The following is a 19,571-nucleotide window of genomic DNA, read 5'->3' on the forward strand; positions in this document are numbered from 1 at the left end:
TGGTAGCTTCTTTCCTTTAATTATGATGCATATATTGATGCCCCCCTCTCTCTCTTTCTTTCTCAGGGTTCAGGCATTAGCAGGCTAAAGGAGAGCCGTGGCCTGAGCTCCAGCACTGTAGATCTGTACAGCGGAAACTGAGAAATGAGCCACATACTAGCACACGTTACTCCTGTCTCAGCCCACCATACTAACCACTGCCCCAAAGAAACATCTAGCTACTATGCCAAGTCAGCTCCCAGAGCCAGAAGCCCACCTCGATCTCGGCTACCATAACCACTGCCCTAAAGACACATCCATGTTGCTAAAGTCTTCTGAGCCTTGAACCCAAAGATGCCTGTTTCTTTCAGATACTCTGGTCCCAAAGGCATGCCCGCTTCTCCCTCTCAGTAATCAGGACCTTCTCCCAAAGACCCCCCTGCCACACCCTCCACTGGTGAGGGAATGTTTTCTGGGCTAGAGGTATACAGGGCATGTTGGCTATGGGACACATTAAAAACAGGGCATTTCCTGAAACAGGCGTGTGTCCCTATAGGCTATTGGGATCAGACTGGGAAACTACCCAGCAAGAAACACACCTCTTGTGAAATGTTTCCTGTATATCCTTAGTAAATAACTATAGGTGTGTGTGTGTGTGTGTGTACACGGTTTAGTTACATCTGGAATCTTTGTTGCCATTGCTGTGCTTTTCTGTAATTGCGATGTGTTATACATCCCTGTAAAATACTGTAACATTTTGTTTAATTGTGATGAATCCTACAGTTGATTTAGTATTCCTGTGCCGCTATTCCTTGTTTTAACATTGCAAATTGTTTTGTATTTTTACCTTGTAAAACAAAATAAGATTTTTTTCCCCCCCTAGATAGAGCTCACTACATGTTGGTAGGAAATTGGTTTGCTGTCATTCTGGCAGGATTTACATAACGTTAAGATTTATTAACCCTTTAGTTGCCTATTGAGATTGCTAGGGAGACAGGGTGTTGGGAGAAAGCTTTGGATAATAGGGAGAATAAAATGAAATACTGTGTGACTAGTATAGGTGGGTGTCCTAAATGGCATCCTATTCCCTACATAGTGCTCTACTTTTGCCCAGGTCCCTCCTATGGGCCTTGGTCAAAAGTAGCATACTAAATAGAGAATAGGGTGCCATTTGGGAAGTAACCATAGATAACAGGGCTGATGTTAAGCACATTGCTGCCACCCGCTGGTGCCATGGGTGTTCTGAAGTAAGATGCTTGAAAAGTCATTGAATTCACAGGATGGCTCCACCCAGAATGAGGTCATTGAATTTACTGTCTGATGTTATGATCACCACCAGCAGGCACTCTCTTAATATTATGGTTTAAATAGGAGTTGCTTAGTATGATATATTTCTAAATGTTTATATGTGATTATTTTTTGGAGTGAGAATTTTGCACAACTCTTGGATGGGTCCCTATCTTTTGATTTACATTTTACTCATTTAGCAGACGCTCTTATCCAGAGCGACATACAGTAGTGAGTGCAACATTTTCATATTTTGTTTGTACTGGGCCCCCATGGGAATTTCACCCACAACCCTGGTGTTGGAAGTGCCACACTCTACCAACTGAGCCACATGGGACCAACTGATCAACTGTAATGTAAAGAAAATCATCATTGAACATAATTGGCATGTTATGTGATTGTAAAGGAGTTGCTTGGCTTGTGTGTTTGGTCATATTCACTAGGCACAAAATGAAAGAGTACCTCCCTGTTTGACTGTTTTATCTGAAAATGTACAAAAGAAAACACTTTTTCGTTTGACGTTACACAAAGTCTTAACGTTTTGAAACAGTGTGCCCTAATGAATACGACCTTGTTCAACACTTTGTTTTTGTCCTTTTAACACTGGTACATATTGGGTATCTGCATAGTAGTTTGACAGATATCTGTCCACACTTTTCATAATCAGGGTTTGTGAGATGTAAAGTGATAAGGCTTCTATCTACTCTCCATATTTAAACAATTCATATTTTGTAATTAAAAGCCATTCAGGTCCAGCTGAACAATATGCTGCATTGCATCTGCTCTAGTAAGGTTCTGTCTGTCTTGTATCTATTTTGGTTCTTACATGTTATACTGGATATGTCATCTGTACATCTGTCTTTTCCACTGTCGGTTCTGCTTTTCTGTCTACCAATAAAAATGTGTCCCCCTGCCCATTGTGCCTAACTCTCGTGCTCTCTGTTATATTAAATTTTAGAAAATGAGGTATTCGACTGGCAGACACCTGAGGGGTGTATTATGAAGCTGGATAGAGGACTTAGTGAGCTAAGTTTGGTTAATTCTGTGTTCAACTCGGGATAACCGTTAACACGATGGTGGCTCACCTGGTACCCTGTGTATCTACAATGTAATATAACAGCAAGAGCATGTTATTGTTACTCATTGTGTATTTATTCCAATAGTTATTTTTCTATTATTTCTCTTTTTCTCTCTGCATTGTCTGTAAGGACGTAAGCGTTTCACTGTTAGTCTACACCTGTTGTTTACGAAGCATGTGACAAAGAAATGTTGATTTAATCTGATGGGATTGAACTATATAATTTTTTTCACACCCAGCAGCTCATCTCTAATATAATTAGATAATCAAATCACTGTCTGTCAGCTACATACTTTTGTAATTGACTACGTTTTACAATTCACCCTTGGAGTCAGGTGGTGTAGGCCTACTGGGTTAAAAAGATGCCCTAGAATATACGTTTTTTTATCACTTTGGTACATTTTCCAGATGCAAGTGGTACAGTACTTTATATTTTCAAAACTCTTAGTTCAAAACTGATAACACTTGCAATGTCTTATGTTCAGATCCTTTGATTGAAAAAAATAAGACAAATATGCACATCCAACTTATCAGGTGCAGGACAGAAGAACGTATCAAAATAAAAAATAAATGTTGGCAATGTTCTCACTATGGTGGTCTGCTTGAAACACGAAGGTATTAGTGAGCAAGATGGCGCTGACAGAGATGGTCGCCTCGCTTCTAGTCCTTAGGAAACTATGCAGTACTTTGTTTAATGTATTATTTCTTACATTGTTAGCCCAGAAAATCTTAAGTGTTATCAATACAGTCGGGAAGAACTATTGGATATCAGAGCGACGTCAATTTACCAACATTACTACCAGGAATACGACTTTCCCGAAGCGGATCCTTTGTTCGCACCACCACCCAGGACATTGGGTCTGATTCCAGAGGCCGAGCCAAAACAACGTCGCTGCAGAAGAGGTAGATGGGGCGGCCTCCTGGTCAGACTTAGAAGGCGTGCACACCACCCACCGCTTCCGAGTATATTACTCGCCAAAGTCCACTCTCTAGATAACAAGGTAGACAAAATTAGGGCAAGGGTTGCTTTCCAGAGGGACATCTGGGATTGTAACATTCTATGTTTCACAGAAACATGGCTCTTGGGATATGTTGTCGGAGTCGGTACAGCCACCGGGATTCATTATGCGTCGCGCCAACAGAAATAAACATCTCTGGGAAGAAGGGCGGGGGTGTATGCTTCATAATTAACAACTCATGGTGTAATCGTAACAACATACAGGAACTCAAGTCCTTTTGTTCACCTGAGCTAGAATTCCTTACAATCAAATGAGGACCATATTATCTCCCAAGAGAATTCTCGTTGGGTTATTTTCACAGCCGCGTATATCCGTCCTCAAGCCGATACCACAACGGCCCTCAAGGAATTACACTGGACTCGATGCAAACTGGAAACCATATATCCTGATGCTGCATTTATTGTAGCTGGGGATTTTAACAAAGCAAATTTGAGAACAAGGCTACCTAAATTCTATCAGCATATTGATTATAGCACTCGTGCAGGCAATACACTGGATCACTGCTACTGTAACTTCTGCGATGCATACAAGGCCCTCCTCTGCCCACCCTTCGGCAAATCCGACCACGACTCCATTTTGCTCCTACCGTCCTATAGGCAGAAACTCAAACAGGATGTATCCGTGACTAGAACTATTCAAAGCTGGTCTGACCAATCGGAATCCATACTTTAAGATTGTTTTGATCACGCGGACTGGGAAATGTTTCGGACAGCCTGAGAGAATAACATTGATTTATATGCTGATTCGGTGAGTTTATAAGGAAGTGTATTGTAGATGTTGTATCCACTGTGACTATTAAAACCTACTCTAACCAGAAACCGTGGATAGATGGCGGCATTCGTGCAAAACTGAAAAGTGCAAACCACTGCATTTAACAATGAAAAGATGACTGGGAATATTGCAGAATATAAACAGTGTAGTTATTCCCTCTGCAAGGCAATCAAACAAGCGAAATGTCGGTATAGGGACAAAGTGGAGTCGTGATTCAACGGCTCAGGCACGAGACGTATGTGGCAGGGTCTACAGGCAATTACGGACTACAAAAAGAAAACCAGCCATGTCACGGACACCGACGTCTTGCTTCCAGAAAAACAAAATACCTTCTCTGCCCGCTTTGAGGATAATACAGTGCCACAGACGTGGCCCGCTACCAAGGACTGCGCCCCCCCCCACCTCCTCCTCCGTGGGCCAACGTGAGTAAAACATTTAAATGTGTTAACCCTCACAAGGCTGCCGGCCCAGACGTCATCCCTAGCTGCGTCCTCAGAGCATGCGCAGACCAGCTGGCTGGTGTGTTTACGGACATATTCAATCTCTCCATATCCCAGTCTGCTGTCCTCACATGCTTCAAGATGGCCACCATTGTTCCTGTACCCAAGAAGGCAAAGATAACTGAACTAAATGACTATCGCCCCGTAACACTCACTTCTGTCATCATGAAGTGCTTTGAGAGACTAGTCAAGGATCATTTCACCTCCAATTTACCTGCCACCCTAGACCCACCTTAATTTCCATACTGCCCCAATAGGTCCACAGACGATGCAATCGCCATCACACTGCCTTATCCCATCTGGACAAGAGGAATACCTAGGTAAGAATGCTGTTCATCGACTACAGCTCAGCATTCAACACCATAGTACACTCCAAGCTCATCACTAAGCTTGAGGCCCTGGGTCTAAACCCCGCCCTGTGCAATTGGGTCCTGGACTTTCTGACGGGCCACCCCCAGGTGGTGAAGGTAGGAAACAAGGGTGCATGCTCAGCCTCCTCATGTACTCCCTGTTCACCCATGACTGCGTGGCCATGCATGCCTCTAACTCAATCATCAAGTTTGCAGACGACACAACAGTAGTGGGCTTGGCCTCCCGAGTGGCGCAGTGGTCTAATGCACTGCATCGCAGTACTATCTGTGCCACTAGAGATTCTGTGTTCGAGTCCAGGCTCTGTCGCAGCCGGCCTCGACCGGGAGACCCATGGGGCGGCGCACAATTGGCCCAGCATCGTCTGGGTTAGGGAAGGGTTTAGCCTCCTGTCAGCAATGGGTGTGGCTGAAATAGCCAAATCTACTAATTGGAAGGGGTGTACACATACTTTTGTATATCTATATCATATATATCTATATATATCTATATATCTATATCATATATATCTATATATATCTATATATCTATATATATATCTATATATATATCTATATATATATATCTATATATATCATCTATATATATCTATATATCTATCTATATATATCTATATATCTATCTATATATATATATATATATATCTATCTATCTATATCTATCTATATATCTATATATATCTATCTATATATAGATATATCTATCTATCTATATATATCTATCTATATATAGATATATCTATCTATATATCTATATATCTATCTATATATCTATATCGAGAGAGAGAGAGAGAGAGAGAGAAATTCCAGCATTGAAACCGCATGCATACTTGCGCCATTTGATGAATGGAAATAGACATCTATTACAAAACACCAAAAAGTATGCCTAATGACATTCAATGATTGCCATTGATTAGGCCTACATGAATTGATGCATCTTGCTGACAAATGTACCTTTTTTGTAGCGTGAAAAGTTGGGACACCTGAAATGGTTCCAGGAAAAACGGGAGATTCACCCTAATTTACTAGACTAGGCTACAATATGTATTACCATGAACTTCATATAGGCCAGTGAAAATAGGTGGGTAAACTCTGATTGCTGGTCGCGGTAAAAAATGTAATGTTCCCTATAATTTCAATCCATTTTTCTGAAAAAGGTGTTTACTTGCGTTTACCCTCCACTAGGCCTACACTGCCGGTAGCCTACCATCTCAACCGAGGCAATTTTACACACATGAACACACGCAGAACAGGTAGCCTACATTCAAGATAAAACATGAGTTGAATCAAAACATGTTTAAGACCCTAGTTCATGAGTTGTCCAAAATTCATGCGTTAATGCTTGGTGTCTTCACAGATCATGTGACATAAAACTCTACCTTTCTTTCCATACATGAATGACATTTATGGCAGTGTTCTTTGTCATTATTAAGCATTTAACAATTGAATTAGGATACTGAACTTATACCCTGTACGAATCATGGATCTTGGAGATCTCAGAAAATGCACCGTAAGTGTAACAATGCCTAAGTAACATTTAATTATGTTTCGCTGTGAAAACAGTTCTCATGGGCACACAAATCCAAAATTATGTAGGCCTATGCCCTTGCAAAATCGAATGCTTCTAACCGAACGTTAAACTCTTCTAACCAAAATAATCACTGTATAGGCCTACTGTCACTAACGCATAGCCTACTTGTTGGATGGATTGGATGCGCATTGATGTCTAGCTGTAGGCTAGTTGTCTAGTGATATTGTCGACCATCATCAGCTGATCCAGGAAAGAAAACAAATATTGATAGAAAATAATAAAGCTAAATGAACAGTCTAAAACTTCTGGCCACGGATGGCACAAAGAACACCAGTACCCGCACGTACCTGAAAAAACAAAGCAATGACCTCTAACAGCTGACTAAAAAAGGTAAACAATGCTAAATCAACAGATAAATAGAATGCATTGGAATTAAGGCATAGGATATTTTTTTATCAAGGACGCATGGCAAACAAATGGCGGAAATTAGGAAGTACAAAGGAAAATCTATGCCAAAATTCAGCACTGAGTGGACAGCACCATCATGTAGAAATAAATGGTTTAAACCAGTGGTCACCAACCTTTTCAAGCCTAAGATATCATCCCAAGTCCAAATGTAAACCATGATCTACCATTTGCAAAAAATGACGAAAAAACAAGGCCACAATGTATTTCAACTTTGACATTTGTTATTTTGTTACCTGTCAGTCACAAGCACAAACAAAAAGTATAATCAGAAGTAAGTGCAACTATCATTCACATTTTATAACAGTCATATTACATTTTTCAATATTTCCATTACTCATTCACCATTCATATATAACTTCAATAATCAGTCAATTACAGGCCCGAAGCCAATCATGTACAGTCCTGTTTCACTTTTTAAACATCATATCTTACTTCAAAATGACAATACTCAAGTAAGTGTGTAACCGATGTGAAATGGCTAGTTAGTTAGCGGTGGTGCGCGCTAATAGTATTTCAATCAGTGACGTCACTCGCTCTGAGACTTGAAGTAGGGTTTCCCCTTGCGTTGCAAGGGCCGTGGCTCTTGTGGCGCGATGGGTAACGTTGCTTCGGTGGGTGTCAGTTGTTGATGTGTGCAAGGGTCCCTGGTTCGAGCCCGGGTTGGGGCGAAGAGAGGGACGGAACCTACACTGTTACATTGATGCTGTTGACCCGGATCATTGGTTGCTGCGGAAAAGGAGGAGGTCAAAGGGGGGGTGAGTGTAACCGATGTGAAATGGCTAGTTAGTTAGCGGTGGTGTGCGCTAATAGCATTTCAATCAGTGACGTCACTCGCTCTGAGACTTGAAGTAGGGTTTCCCCTTGCGTTGCAAGGGCCGCGGCTTTTGTGGCGCGATGGGTAACGATGCTTCGGTGGGTGTCAGTTGTTGATGTGTGCAAGGGTCCCTGGTTCAAGCCCGGGTTGGGGCGAAGAGAGGGACGGAACCTACACTGTTACAAGTGCAACTAGCATTCAAAATATAATAACATCAATAACATCATTCAATTGTTAAAAAAATATTTTCACACAAATCACTGCCCTACTACCATTCATTACCTCAATAATCAGTCAATTACAGGCTTAAGCCAATCATGTACAGTACTGTTTTATTTTCCCTTTTTAAACAACACACAACACAGATCATATCCTTTTGTAAACAATATAGCCTACAACAGATTTCAAACTGGCAATACTCACTCACTCTGATGGCTGTGGATAAGATCCCCTCCCCACACACACACATTCAATGTGATGGCTGTGATTGCACACTATCAGCAAGTGCTCTGTAGTCTGGCTCATAGCTTGAAACAGCAAGTCTGACACTGTCTGTGAGATGTCTTTTAGTTAGACAATACCTGTTCTTTGACTTGATTATTTTTCATCTCACAGTGAGATGTTGATTCAAAGTAGGCCTTCACCTTAAGTGCGCAGGATGAAAGGAGGGGAAACTTTCCAGTGTTTACAAGACCTCAAAAGTAACACTGTCTCTTGATCTTGCTTTCAATTCGATGTCATTTTGCAATTCAATTAACTCCATGTCAACTCCGATTGGTAAAGTAAATACTTACCGGAATTTGGCAGACACCTCCTCAATCTCAATGGGGAGGGAGGAAAGGATTTGAGATAAATGCAACAACCTCCCCTATGTCATTTAACTCCTGAAAACGGCTGTTGAATTCGGATGCCAGTTTCTCCAGCTGTGCACAAAATTATTGCGGGAGAAAATAATGTTTCCGATGTTTTGCGATATTTTCTCCAGGTTTGGGAAGTGCACCAGTCTTCCATTCCTCAGCTGAGAGGCCCACACACCCACCTTGGCCTTAAAGGCATTGACAACACTGATCATGTGTGCCACGTCTTTGTATTTTCCCTGAAGCTCATAGTTGAGCTCGTTCAGTTTTGCTGTTATGTCCGTGAGGAAACCTCGGTCTAGCAGCCATGCATCATCAGACAGTTCCTCATGCTCCTCATTTCGTGACTCCAGAAATAATTTGATCTCGGGCAGCAAGTCAACAAATCGCTGCAGTGTTTTCCTGCGACTCAACCACATTACGCAAGCGTAGAGAATCAAGTCACCATATGCAGCATCAAGGTCATCGAATAAAGATTTAAACAAGTGGTGCTGAAGTCTTTTTGTGCGAATCAAATTAACAATCATAACGACAAAGTGTCATGACATGAGACAAGTCCACTACTTTACTAGCTAGTGCTTGCTGATGGATCACACAGTGATAGTTCAAAAACTCGGGTAAATCGGGATCAAGACGGCACAGTGCAACGAAGCCCGAATGCACCCCACGCATTGCCGGTGCCCCGTCAGCTTATGAATGGGAATGCTGTTATGCACATAACATTTAAACTCGTTCTAAATGTCCTCACCTCTTGTCCTCCCTTTAAATGGTAAAAGGGTGAGAAAAGACTTCTTAGTAGTTGAATCCTTAAAAGCCATGCGAAAAAACACCACCAGCTGTGCAGTGTCTGTCATCCTGGGATTCGTCAAATTTCAGCGAAAAGCACTCACAAAGTGATGAATCCTTGAGCACTTCATGTCCTCCAATCAGTGATGCCAATTTAGCAATTTTGTTGCTAGATTTAGCAACTTTCCAGACTACCCTGGCAACTTTTTTGTCAAACAGTACCTAGCAACAAATTTTGCTACTTTTAAAAATGTATTTTGAACTTTTAGCAACTTTTGAAAAGTGACTCAAACGCTAAAATGCACGCATTTTCCCATCTAAATGACACAACAACGATTTTCTCTGTCACACACTCAGTCACAACACATGTGCCTGGCTGCAAAAGTGCATTGTGAGTGACGTCAGCAGCAGGCCAGCAGCAATTTCAGCAAATTGCAAATCATTGTTGGCTGACTGCAGCAGCAGTAGTACGGGTTCGACGAGCCAAGCCCAATTAATATAGTTGGTCACGAATGTTTGATCTTGAACAGAACTTACAACATCAATCAACATGTCTCAATCAAAATTGTACAGTCAGAAGTATAGAAAAGAGTGGGAGTCTGTACCTGAACAAATGTCAAATCATATTTTTTGCTGAGATGACCAGTCAATTTGAGTCACGTTATTGTGTATTCTACATAATGACGCAGTTTTACGTTATCACGCAATGACATCACAACATAATTTAGCAACAAATCAACCTGCCTCTAGCAATTTACCCTGCAAATTAGTTGGCAACACTGCCTCCAATAGCGACTCTACCCTTCTGTCAAAGTGGCACACTTCCGATAGCATTTTTAACGTCCTTTGATTTGAATCACGTCTCGGCGGCAACTGCCATTGCCTCCTTGTATAGCTCTCCATCGGTGAACGATTTATTGTTTAGCCAAGAGATGGCCGACACGGAAGGATGCCTCTGTTGCAGCCTTACTTTTAGCTGTCGGTTTGGTAAAAAGCGACTGCTGTGCTTTCAAGACAGACTTGAGCTTGTCAACTTTCTTTGAACTAAGCGTGCTCTTTAGCGGGTAGGTTTCTTTGAACGTGGATGGTGTGCTGCCGATCCACCTTACCCCTTTTTGCGAGCGCTACAGCCTGGTGACAAATCAGGCAAATCCTTTCATCCTTAACTACGGTGAACAGAAAACCGTGTCCCCATTCTACATGAAAATAATAGTTTTTTTGCTTTTTCCGTTGTGCCTCCGCTGTCGTTTCGTTAGCTTGCGTATTGTTAGCTTGATAGCTCGTGAGCGTTACAACAAGTGCCTGAGCTAGTTAAGGTGGATATACCCCGCCCCTCACATACACACAGGGCTCACACGTGGCACATTTGAAATTAAATTAATAAATAATAATACATTAAAACATTTAGACATTTCTGTTTTTTTTTTTTTTCAGATTTTGAAATCTCCTCCTGATTAACTTGGAATGCTTCCAAGATCAGCTTGTCGACAGTGATCAACGGGTTGGTGACTCCTGGTTTAAACCATGACAGAGAGGTGGGAGTGTGTTTCATTTGGAAGCTTTTATTTTAATATTTACCACTATAAAACATATTTACCACTACATTTTAAACAAATAGGAGAATGGTTAAATTTGCATTATTTAGAGGCCCCCCAAAGTTTGACTTTTGTTGCATTTAGGGGAGCTAATGTCTCACCGTAATTCGGACCTTGCCTAAATAATATTCAATATCAGAGTATCTTTAAATCAACCAATTGGTGCTGATAAGGAGACGAATATGCGTGTGTTTACATGGCTTTCTTTCATTGATCCCTACTATTCGGAACTGTTCTCAACATATATTCTAGTAAGTCTGTTGAGAAAATTCTAATTAAATGTACACCAAATTTAAAGGGATGGCTTTAGATAAATGTACTGAAAACCCTATTGAATGAAAATTCCAGGAGAAACGTGTTGGCCAACAAGTGGGAGGGATTTCAGCAGTTAAATTAAATGTATTCAGCGTCCGCAAGGGAACCACGCCTGCAAAGCCTATTACGCATCTGCACAAGGTAAGTCAGAATACCAACTATTGAAAAGTGTGTAGGAAAAGCATACATTTCCTAAGTTTGAATCGGGCCCTAACGGACACCAACTCCACCATGGTCAAAGCCTACAGGGAAATTAATGTGGGTTTTGTAGATCTCGTAAAACGCTGTGTACTACTCCCTTCACAGAACAGCGCAAACTGGCTCTAACCAGAATAGAAAGAGGAGTGGGTCTCAACATCAGTGAAGAGGCAACTCCGGAATAATAGCCTTCTAGGCAGAGTTCCTCTGTCCAGTGTCTGCGTTCTTTTGCCCATCTTAATCTTTTCTTTTTATTGGCCAGTCTGAGATATGGCTTTTTCTTTGCAACTCTGCCTAGAAAGCCAGCATCCCGGAGTCGCCTCTTCACTGTTGAGACTGGTGTTTTGCGGGTACCATTTAATGAAGCTGCCAGTTGAGGACTTGTGAGGCATCTGTTTATCAAACCAGACACTCTAATGTACTTGTCCTCTTGCTCAGTTGTACACCAGGGCCTCCCACTCCTCTTTCTATTCTGGTTAGAGAAAGTTTGCGCTCTTCTGTGAAGGGATTAATACACAGCGTTACACGAGATCTTCAGTTTCTTGGCAATTTCTCGCATGGAATAGCCTTCATTTCTCAGAACAAGAACAGACTGATGAGTTTCAGAAGAAAGGTCTTTGTTTCTGGCCATTTTGAGCCTGTAATCAAACCCACAAATGCTGATGTTCCAGATACTCAACTAGTCTAAAGAAGGCCAGTTTTATTGCTTCTTTAATCAGAACAACAGTTTTCACCTGTGCTAACATAATTGCAAAAGGGTTTTCTAATAAATTATAAACTTGGATTAGCTAACACAATGTGCTATTGGAACACAGGAGTGATGGTTGCTGATAATGGGCCTCTGTACGCCTATGTACAGTTGAAGTCGGAATTTTACATTAACCTTAGTCTAATACATTTAAACTCAGTTTTTCACAAATCCTGACATTTAATCCAAGTAAAAATTCCCTGTCTCAGGTAAGTTAGGATCACCACTTTATTTTAAGAATGTGAAATGTCAGAATAATAGTAGAGAGTGATTTATTTCAGCTTTTATTTATTTAATCACATTCCCAGTGGGTCAGAAGTTTACATTCTGTATTGCCTTTAAATTGTTTAACTTGGGTCAAATGTTTCAGGTAGCCTTCCACAAGCTTCCCACAATAAGTTGGGTGAATTTTGGCCCATTCCTCCTGACAGAGCTGGGGTAACTGAGTCAGGTTTGTAGGCCTCCTTGCTCGCACACGCTTTTTCAGTTCTGCCCACACATTTTCTATAGGATTGAGGTCAGGGCTTTGTGATGGCTACTCTAATACCTTGACTTTGTTGTCCTTAAGCCATTTTGCCACAACTTTGGAAGTATGCTTGGGGTCATTGTCCATTTTGAAGACACATTTGCAACCGAGCTTTAACTTCCTGACTGATGTCTTGAGATGTTGCTTCAATATATCCACATAATTGTCCTACCTCATGATGCCATCTATTTTGAGAAGTGCACCAGGAACTCCTGCAGCAAAGCACCCCCACAACATGATGCTGCCACCCCGTGCTTCACGGTTGGGATGGTGTTATTCGGCTTGCAAGTCTTCCCCTTTTTCCTCCAAACATCATGTTGGTCATTATGGCCAGTTCTATTTTTGTTTCATCAGACCAGGGGACATTTCTCCAAAAAGTATGATCTTTGTCCCCGTGTATAGTTGCAAACCGTAGTCTGGCTTTTTTATGGCGGTTTTGGAGCAGTGGCTTCTTCCTTGCCGAGCGGTCTTTCAGGTTATGTCGATATAGGACTTCTTTTACTGTGGATATAGATACTTTTGTACCTGTTTCCTCCAGAATCTTCACAAGGTCCTTTGCTGTTGTTATGGGATTGATTGGCACTTTTCGCACCAAAGTACCTTCATCTCTAGGAGACAGAACGCGTCTCCTTCCTGAGCAGTATGACGGCTGCGTGGTCCCATGGTGTTTATACTTGCGTACTATTGTTTGTACAGACGAACGTGGTACCTTCAGGCATTTGGAAATTGCTCCCAAGGATAAACCAGACTTGTGGAGGTCTACAATGTCTTGGATGATTTCTTTTGATTTTCCCATGATGTCAAGCAGAGGCACTGAGTCTGAAGGTAGGCCTTGAAATACATCCACAGGTACACCTCCAATTGACTCAAATTATTTCAATTAGCCTATCAGAAGCTTCTAAAGCCATGACATAATTTTCTGGAATTTTCCAAGCTGTTTAAAGGCACAGTCAACTTAGTGTATGTAAACTTCTGACCCACTGGAATTGTGATACAGTGAATTATAAGTGAAATAATCTGTCTGTAAACAATTGTTGGAAAAATGACTTGTGTCATGTACAAAGTAGATGTCCTAACCGACTTGCCAAAACTATAGTTTGTTAACAAGAAATTTGTGGAGTGGTTGAAAACAAGTTTTAATGACTCCAACCTAAGTGTATGTAAACTTCTGACTTCAACTGTATATATATTCGTATTCCGGGCTCTGACATTGCTTGTTCTGATACTTCTTAATGTCTTCATTTTTATTTGGGGGATTTGTGTGTATTGTTTTGTATTGTTAGGTATACTTCACTGTTTGAGATAGAAACATAAGCATTCAGCTGCACCTGCGATTACATCTGTAAAATATGTTACGCGACCAATACAATTTGATTTCATTTGAGAAGTTATAGCGTATGCAGCGACATGCTTATTTTACTAGCTCTTAACAATACAGAAAAATGTTAGGTACACAAATAATAAAATAAATAAAGATTGACAAGAAATCAAGAAATGTCGGAAAAAATCCAATACCAACCCAAATAGCACTGAAACAGTAATCCGAATGCAATCCATACGTACCTACACCGGATGAATTTACACAAGATATCCTAGGCATGATATGTATAGCAGTAGATATATTAGAGTGAGCTATGTCAAGAATCCAGTATATAAATAAATATGCGGTGAGTATAAACAGTATAACTAAAATGCTATGTACAGTAGTAGAAATATTAGAATGAGCTATGTCGAGAAAACATAAATAGACAGTACAAAACCCCATAGGAAAATGTATGGAATTGTAGGAAATTATCTTCAAGGATATAAGTAATATATGTATGTATAGACATTATGAACAGTATGTGAATAGAAAAGGTGAGTATAGCAGTATTTATAGCATGAGCCATGACCAGAACACAGTATATACTGTAATACTGTATAAAGTGTGTTAATTAGTGTGTAAACATGATTAAAGTGACCAATGTTGACTATATGTACATAGGGAAGCGGGATCTAAGGTGCAGGGTAGAGTACCGGGTGGTAGCCGGCTAGTGACAGTGTCTGAGGTTCAGGGCAGGATACTGGGCGGAGACCAGCTAGTGGTGACTGTTAAATATTCTGATGGCCTGGAGATAGAATCTGTTTATCAGTCTCTCAGTCCCAGCTTTGATGCACCTGTACTGTCTACGCCTCCTAGATGGTAGCGGTGTGAACAGGCCGTGGCTCGGGTGGCTGGAGTCCTTGACGATGTTCTTGGCATTCCTGTGACACCGGTTGCAGTAGATGTCCTGGAGGGCAGGCAGTGTGCCCCAGATGATGCGATGGGCTGTCCACTCCACCCTCTGGAGAGCCCTGTGGTCTCTGACGGTGCAGTTGACGTACCAAGCGGTGATACTGCCCGACAGGATGCACTCAATGGTGCAACTGTATACATTTGTGAGGGTCTTAGCGGCCAAGACAAATTTCTTCAGCCTCCTGAGGTTGAAGAGGCGCTGTTGTGCCTTCTTCACCACACTGTCTGTGTGAAGGGACCATTTCAGTTCGTCAGTGATGTGTGCGCCGAGAAACTTGATACTTTTGACCCTCTCCACGGCGGCCCCGTCTATGTGGGTGGGGGTGTGCTCTCTCTGCTGTTGTCCACAATCAGCTCCTTCGTTTTGTTGACGTTGATGGAGAGGTTATTTTCCTTGCACCACTCCGCCAAGGCATTCACCTCCTTCCTGTCTCGTTGTTGGTAATCAGGCCTACCACTGTTGTGTCGTCAGCAAACTTGATGATTGAGTTGGAGACGTGCATGGTAAACGATGTGAAATGGCTAGCTAGTTAGCGGTGGTGCGCGCTAATAGCGTTTCAAATCGGTGACGTCACTCGCTCTGAGACCTTGAAGTAATTGGTCCCCTTGCTCTGCAAGGGCCGCAGCTTTTGTGACACGATGGGTAACGATGCTTCGTGGGTGTCAGTTGTTGATGTGTGCAGAGGGTCCCTGGTTCAAGCCCAGGTTGGGGCGAGGAGAGGGACGGAAGCTGAACTGTTACATTGATGCTGTTGACCCGGATCACTGGTTGCTGCGGAAAAGGAGGAGGTCAAAAGGGGGGTGAGTGTAACCGATGTGAAATGGCTAGCTAGTTAGCAGTGGTGCGCGCTAATAGCGTTTCAATCAGTGACATCACTCGCTCTGAGACCTTGAAGTAGTTGTTCCCCTTGCTCTGCAAGCGCCATGGCGCGATGGGTAACGATGCTTCGTGTGGTGTCAGTTGTTGATGTGTGCAGAGGGTCCCTATTTTAAGCCCAGGTTGGGGCGAGGAGGAGGAAGCTATACTGTTACACATGGCCACGCAGTCATGGATGAACAGGAGGGGGCTGAGCATGTACTCCTGTGGGCCCCTGTGTTGAGGATCAGCGTGGCGGAGGAGTTGTTGCCTATCTTCACCACTTGGGGTCGGCCTGTCAGGAAGACCAGGACCCAGTTGCACAGGGAGGGTTTCAGACCATAACTAGCCTCTCAAAGCACTTCATGATTACAGAAGTAAGTGCTACGGGGAATAGACATTTAGTTCAGTTACCTTCGCTTTCTTGGGTACAGGAACGATGGTAGACATCTTGAATCAAGTGGGGACAACAGACTGGGATAGTGAGAGAAGGCTGTAAACACTCCAGCCAGCTGGTCTGCACATGCTCTGAGGATTCCGCTTGGGATTCTGTCTGGGCCGGCAGCCTTGCTAGTCTTAACCCGCATACATGTCTTACTCACATTGGCCACAGAGATCAGGAGTACATAGTCCTCGTGAGTGCTGGGGACCCATGTCGGTGACTCATATTGTTATCCTCAAAGCAGGCGAAGAAGGTGTTTAGCTAGAAGCGAGGCGTTGGTGTCTGCGATGTAGCTGGCTTTTCCTTTATTCACAAGGTCTATTCATGAGATGAATGCCAATCAAGAAGATTCTATTCTTATGCCTTTCCTAACTTGTAGGCTAGTAATGAACGTGTTACTACAGAAGTGTCCAAGAGTGGACAGGCTGTCAGTGTAAACTTGACCCTTTGATCGCCAAAGTCCAGGATGCATAAAGGTAACATTAGGTAACAAGCATTTCACTACACGCGCAATAACATCTGCTAAACACGTGTATGTGACCAATAATTGTTTTGAATTACGCCTGGCTGAGAAATCAAAATCATTTATGTTAGGCTATACAAAGTGTACATTTAGGAAATTATTTTGAATAATTTGCAGTGGAGCTATAGTGTTTCCATAACAATTAAGTTATTTAATACACGTTGAACAAATCTCTCCTGACTACTTTCAACCAGAGGGAAGCAGCATTGTATTCTTTATCCCTAGCATGCGATTACCAGCCTAGATACCGGAAGCGACGGCAATGGGAGTGAGTAAGAGTGCGCGTTGTTGGAGAAAAAGACGAGTTCCAGGCACCGGTGATCGAGACTCATGTGGGTTCAGGACTGAACAGGTCTTTTGATCGGATTTCTAGGTGGACGGCTCATAAGAGAGAGGTGGAATACGAAATCAACCAAAAGATTGTGCAAATACTAGATTAATATTCCCAATCTACATTTATATTACAGACTACAAGAAGAACATGGGATATATGGCAAACTTGTTTTCCAAATTGATCTAACTATTCAGTCATATCTAAACAGTGCTCTTTTACGTGGTTGTCTTCCCTCTTCGTACTCCCGGAGAGGTGGTTGAAGTAGGTTGTCATACCTTCCATACCTTCTGCTCGACCTGCATAGGTTGTGCTCTTTTTGCGCAGACGTTGACGTGCGGAGTTCCCTGTTTTCCTTTTGTCGCTACAGTCGCTAGTACCAAGTAGCTTACAATCATGGAACTATCTACGAAGAATGACCGACAACGGCGAGAAGGCAATACAAACTCTAAGGTTACCAGCACCAGAAAGCCACCGGTGGCTACTTTCCTCTCAATTGGCATTATTTGCATGAAAGGTAAGCTATAAACTCGCAAGGCATTCACTGTAGTCTACACACGAGCAGCCTATTAGCTTAGAAAGTATTGTCCGAGCTAAGGAATTCAAGCGCGGGGTTTCTATACATTATTTGCAAATTGTATTTAACCTTTTATTTAACTAGGCAAGTCAGTTAAGAACAAATTCTTATTTACAACGATGGCCTACACCGACCAAACTCGGAAGACGCTGGGCCAATTGTGCGCCGCCCTATGGGACTCCCAATCACGGCCGGTTGTGATACAGTCTATCTAGATCAAGTTTGACATCAGCTTCTTCATAGGGTTTTCAGTAGATAACTGCCCACGGTTGGTTGCCTGTGAACTACAATCCGACGCTGTGTTTTAATGTTCAGAAATGTTCGTTTCTAAACATTAAATAATCGTTTGCAAAACGGTTTTCGAAACATGTTGATATGCCGCTTCTCTCAGCCTGAAATAATCTTAACAATAAAAAGATACTGTAGCAGCCATAGCCCTGGGAAGTAGGGGTGCTTCAGCACACCCAGAAGAAGGAAAATATTTATATATATATATATATATATATTAGTACAAAAGTAGTGCACCAGCCTTTACTAGTATTCGGGATAGATATAGACATCTGTAGGGCCACAATTTTTCCCCCCCCCCAGCATCTCTGCTTTGGCAAAAAAAAGTAGTTGTATAATTACGCGATAATGCCCGAGAAGCCGGTGTTTGGAGGATATATTGTCACCGGTGTTCGTCTCGGGCCTGCAAACCGTGCCAATATATCCTCCAAACACCGGCTTCGAGGGCATTATCACTTTTATACAACGGGTTACCAACATATTCAAATAATGATTGACATATTTACATTAAAAAACTTTTTTTGATTAATTTATTCATACTATTTCATCCTTCCACAAGATATGCCCTGACACAAATCTAGGGTTGCTACCCAAGCCGGCTGGTCGTTCTATTGGTTCGGTTGCCAGACACGCGACCCAGTCCTTCAGTCTTTCTGTTCTGTATCTAAGGACACTAACCAGTCGTTCTTTCTAAATGTATTATTACCATACTGGCTGGCAACGTTCTTATCCTTGCTTGCTAGCTAGCCAACTACGGCTAACTTACAGTCACGTCAAACAGTTCAGCCAGAATAACAGCAAAGTAGCTTTATTTGTGTTTGTTTAAGCTGTTTTCTAGTGACATTTATTTGGATACATCCATAATAATGAGCTAATGATGCGCAATTTCGCCTGGCATAGAACATGTTCTTTCTTGTCAGGACACTGTTGTTCAGAAGAGCTAGCCAACAACACACCTACCACAATCACTTCAAACTGAAGTTGGAAAGACATCAAACTAGCAGCATTTTGTTTTGTTTTACCTGTTTTCTATTGATATTTCCTTGTATATATCCATAACAATTATGCCACATAATTCATGATTTCAACTGGCTGAGAAAAGCTGCCTTGCCTGCCTGTCTGTCTCCCTCCTCCCAACTCCAGGGATGTTCATTACTATGGGACAGCTGGAGATCGAATTTCAATTTTGAAACAATGTTGCAAATGTCGGAGAAACAGACAGCAAGGTTTATACAAATCTCCGCTGTTGAAAATCAAATGCTAGTCTAAAATGAATGGGAGATGATGCTTTTTAAAGTTGAGATCAAGTTTATAAATTGCCTGGCTGGGCTGATGAGACAGTGGATTGCGCAGTGAGATGGAACAGAGTAAATAGGCATTTCAACGTCATAGCTTTAGTCGGTGGTTAACTTGTGGAATAGACACTGGCTGGAATGCGG

General features: G+C 42.0%; 2 protein-coding genes across 8 annotated transcripts in view; both read left to right on the forward strand.

The window, feature by feature from the left end:
* Positions 1–2,183, forward strand: part of klc1b (kinesin light chain 1b) — a 57,374-nt gene extending 55,191 nt beyond the window's left edge. For all 7 annotated transcript variants that reach the window (XM_029753368.1, XM_029753373.1, XM_029753371.1 and 4 more), the window contains one exon: positions 67–2,183. In XM_029753368.1, the coding sequence (XP_029609228.1) occupies positions 67–141 (75 nt within the window). In that variant the 3' untranslated portion in view covers positions 142–2,183. The remainder of the gene's footprint in view (positions 1–66) is intronic.
* Positions 2,184–17,191: 15,008 nt separating this feature from the next.
* Positions 17,192–19,571, forward strand: part of ptk7b (protein tyrosine kinase 7b) — a 201,489-nt gene continuing 199,109 nt past the window's right edge. Inside the window, exon 1 of the mRNA XM_029753378.1 lies at positions 17,192–17,784. Coding sequence (XP_029609238.1) covers positions 17,664–17,784 — 121 coding nt within the window. The 5' untranslated portion in view covers positions 17,192–17,663. The remainder of the gene's footprint in view (positions 17,785–19,571) is intronic.

This window comes from Salmo trutta, chromosome 5 (genome assembly GCF_901001165.1).
Source record: "Salmo trutta chromosome 5, fSalTru1.1, whole genome shotgun sequence".
NCBI lineage: Eukaryota > Metazoa > Chordata > Actinopteri > Salmoniformes > Salmonidae > Salmo > Salmo trutta.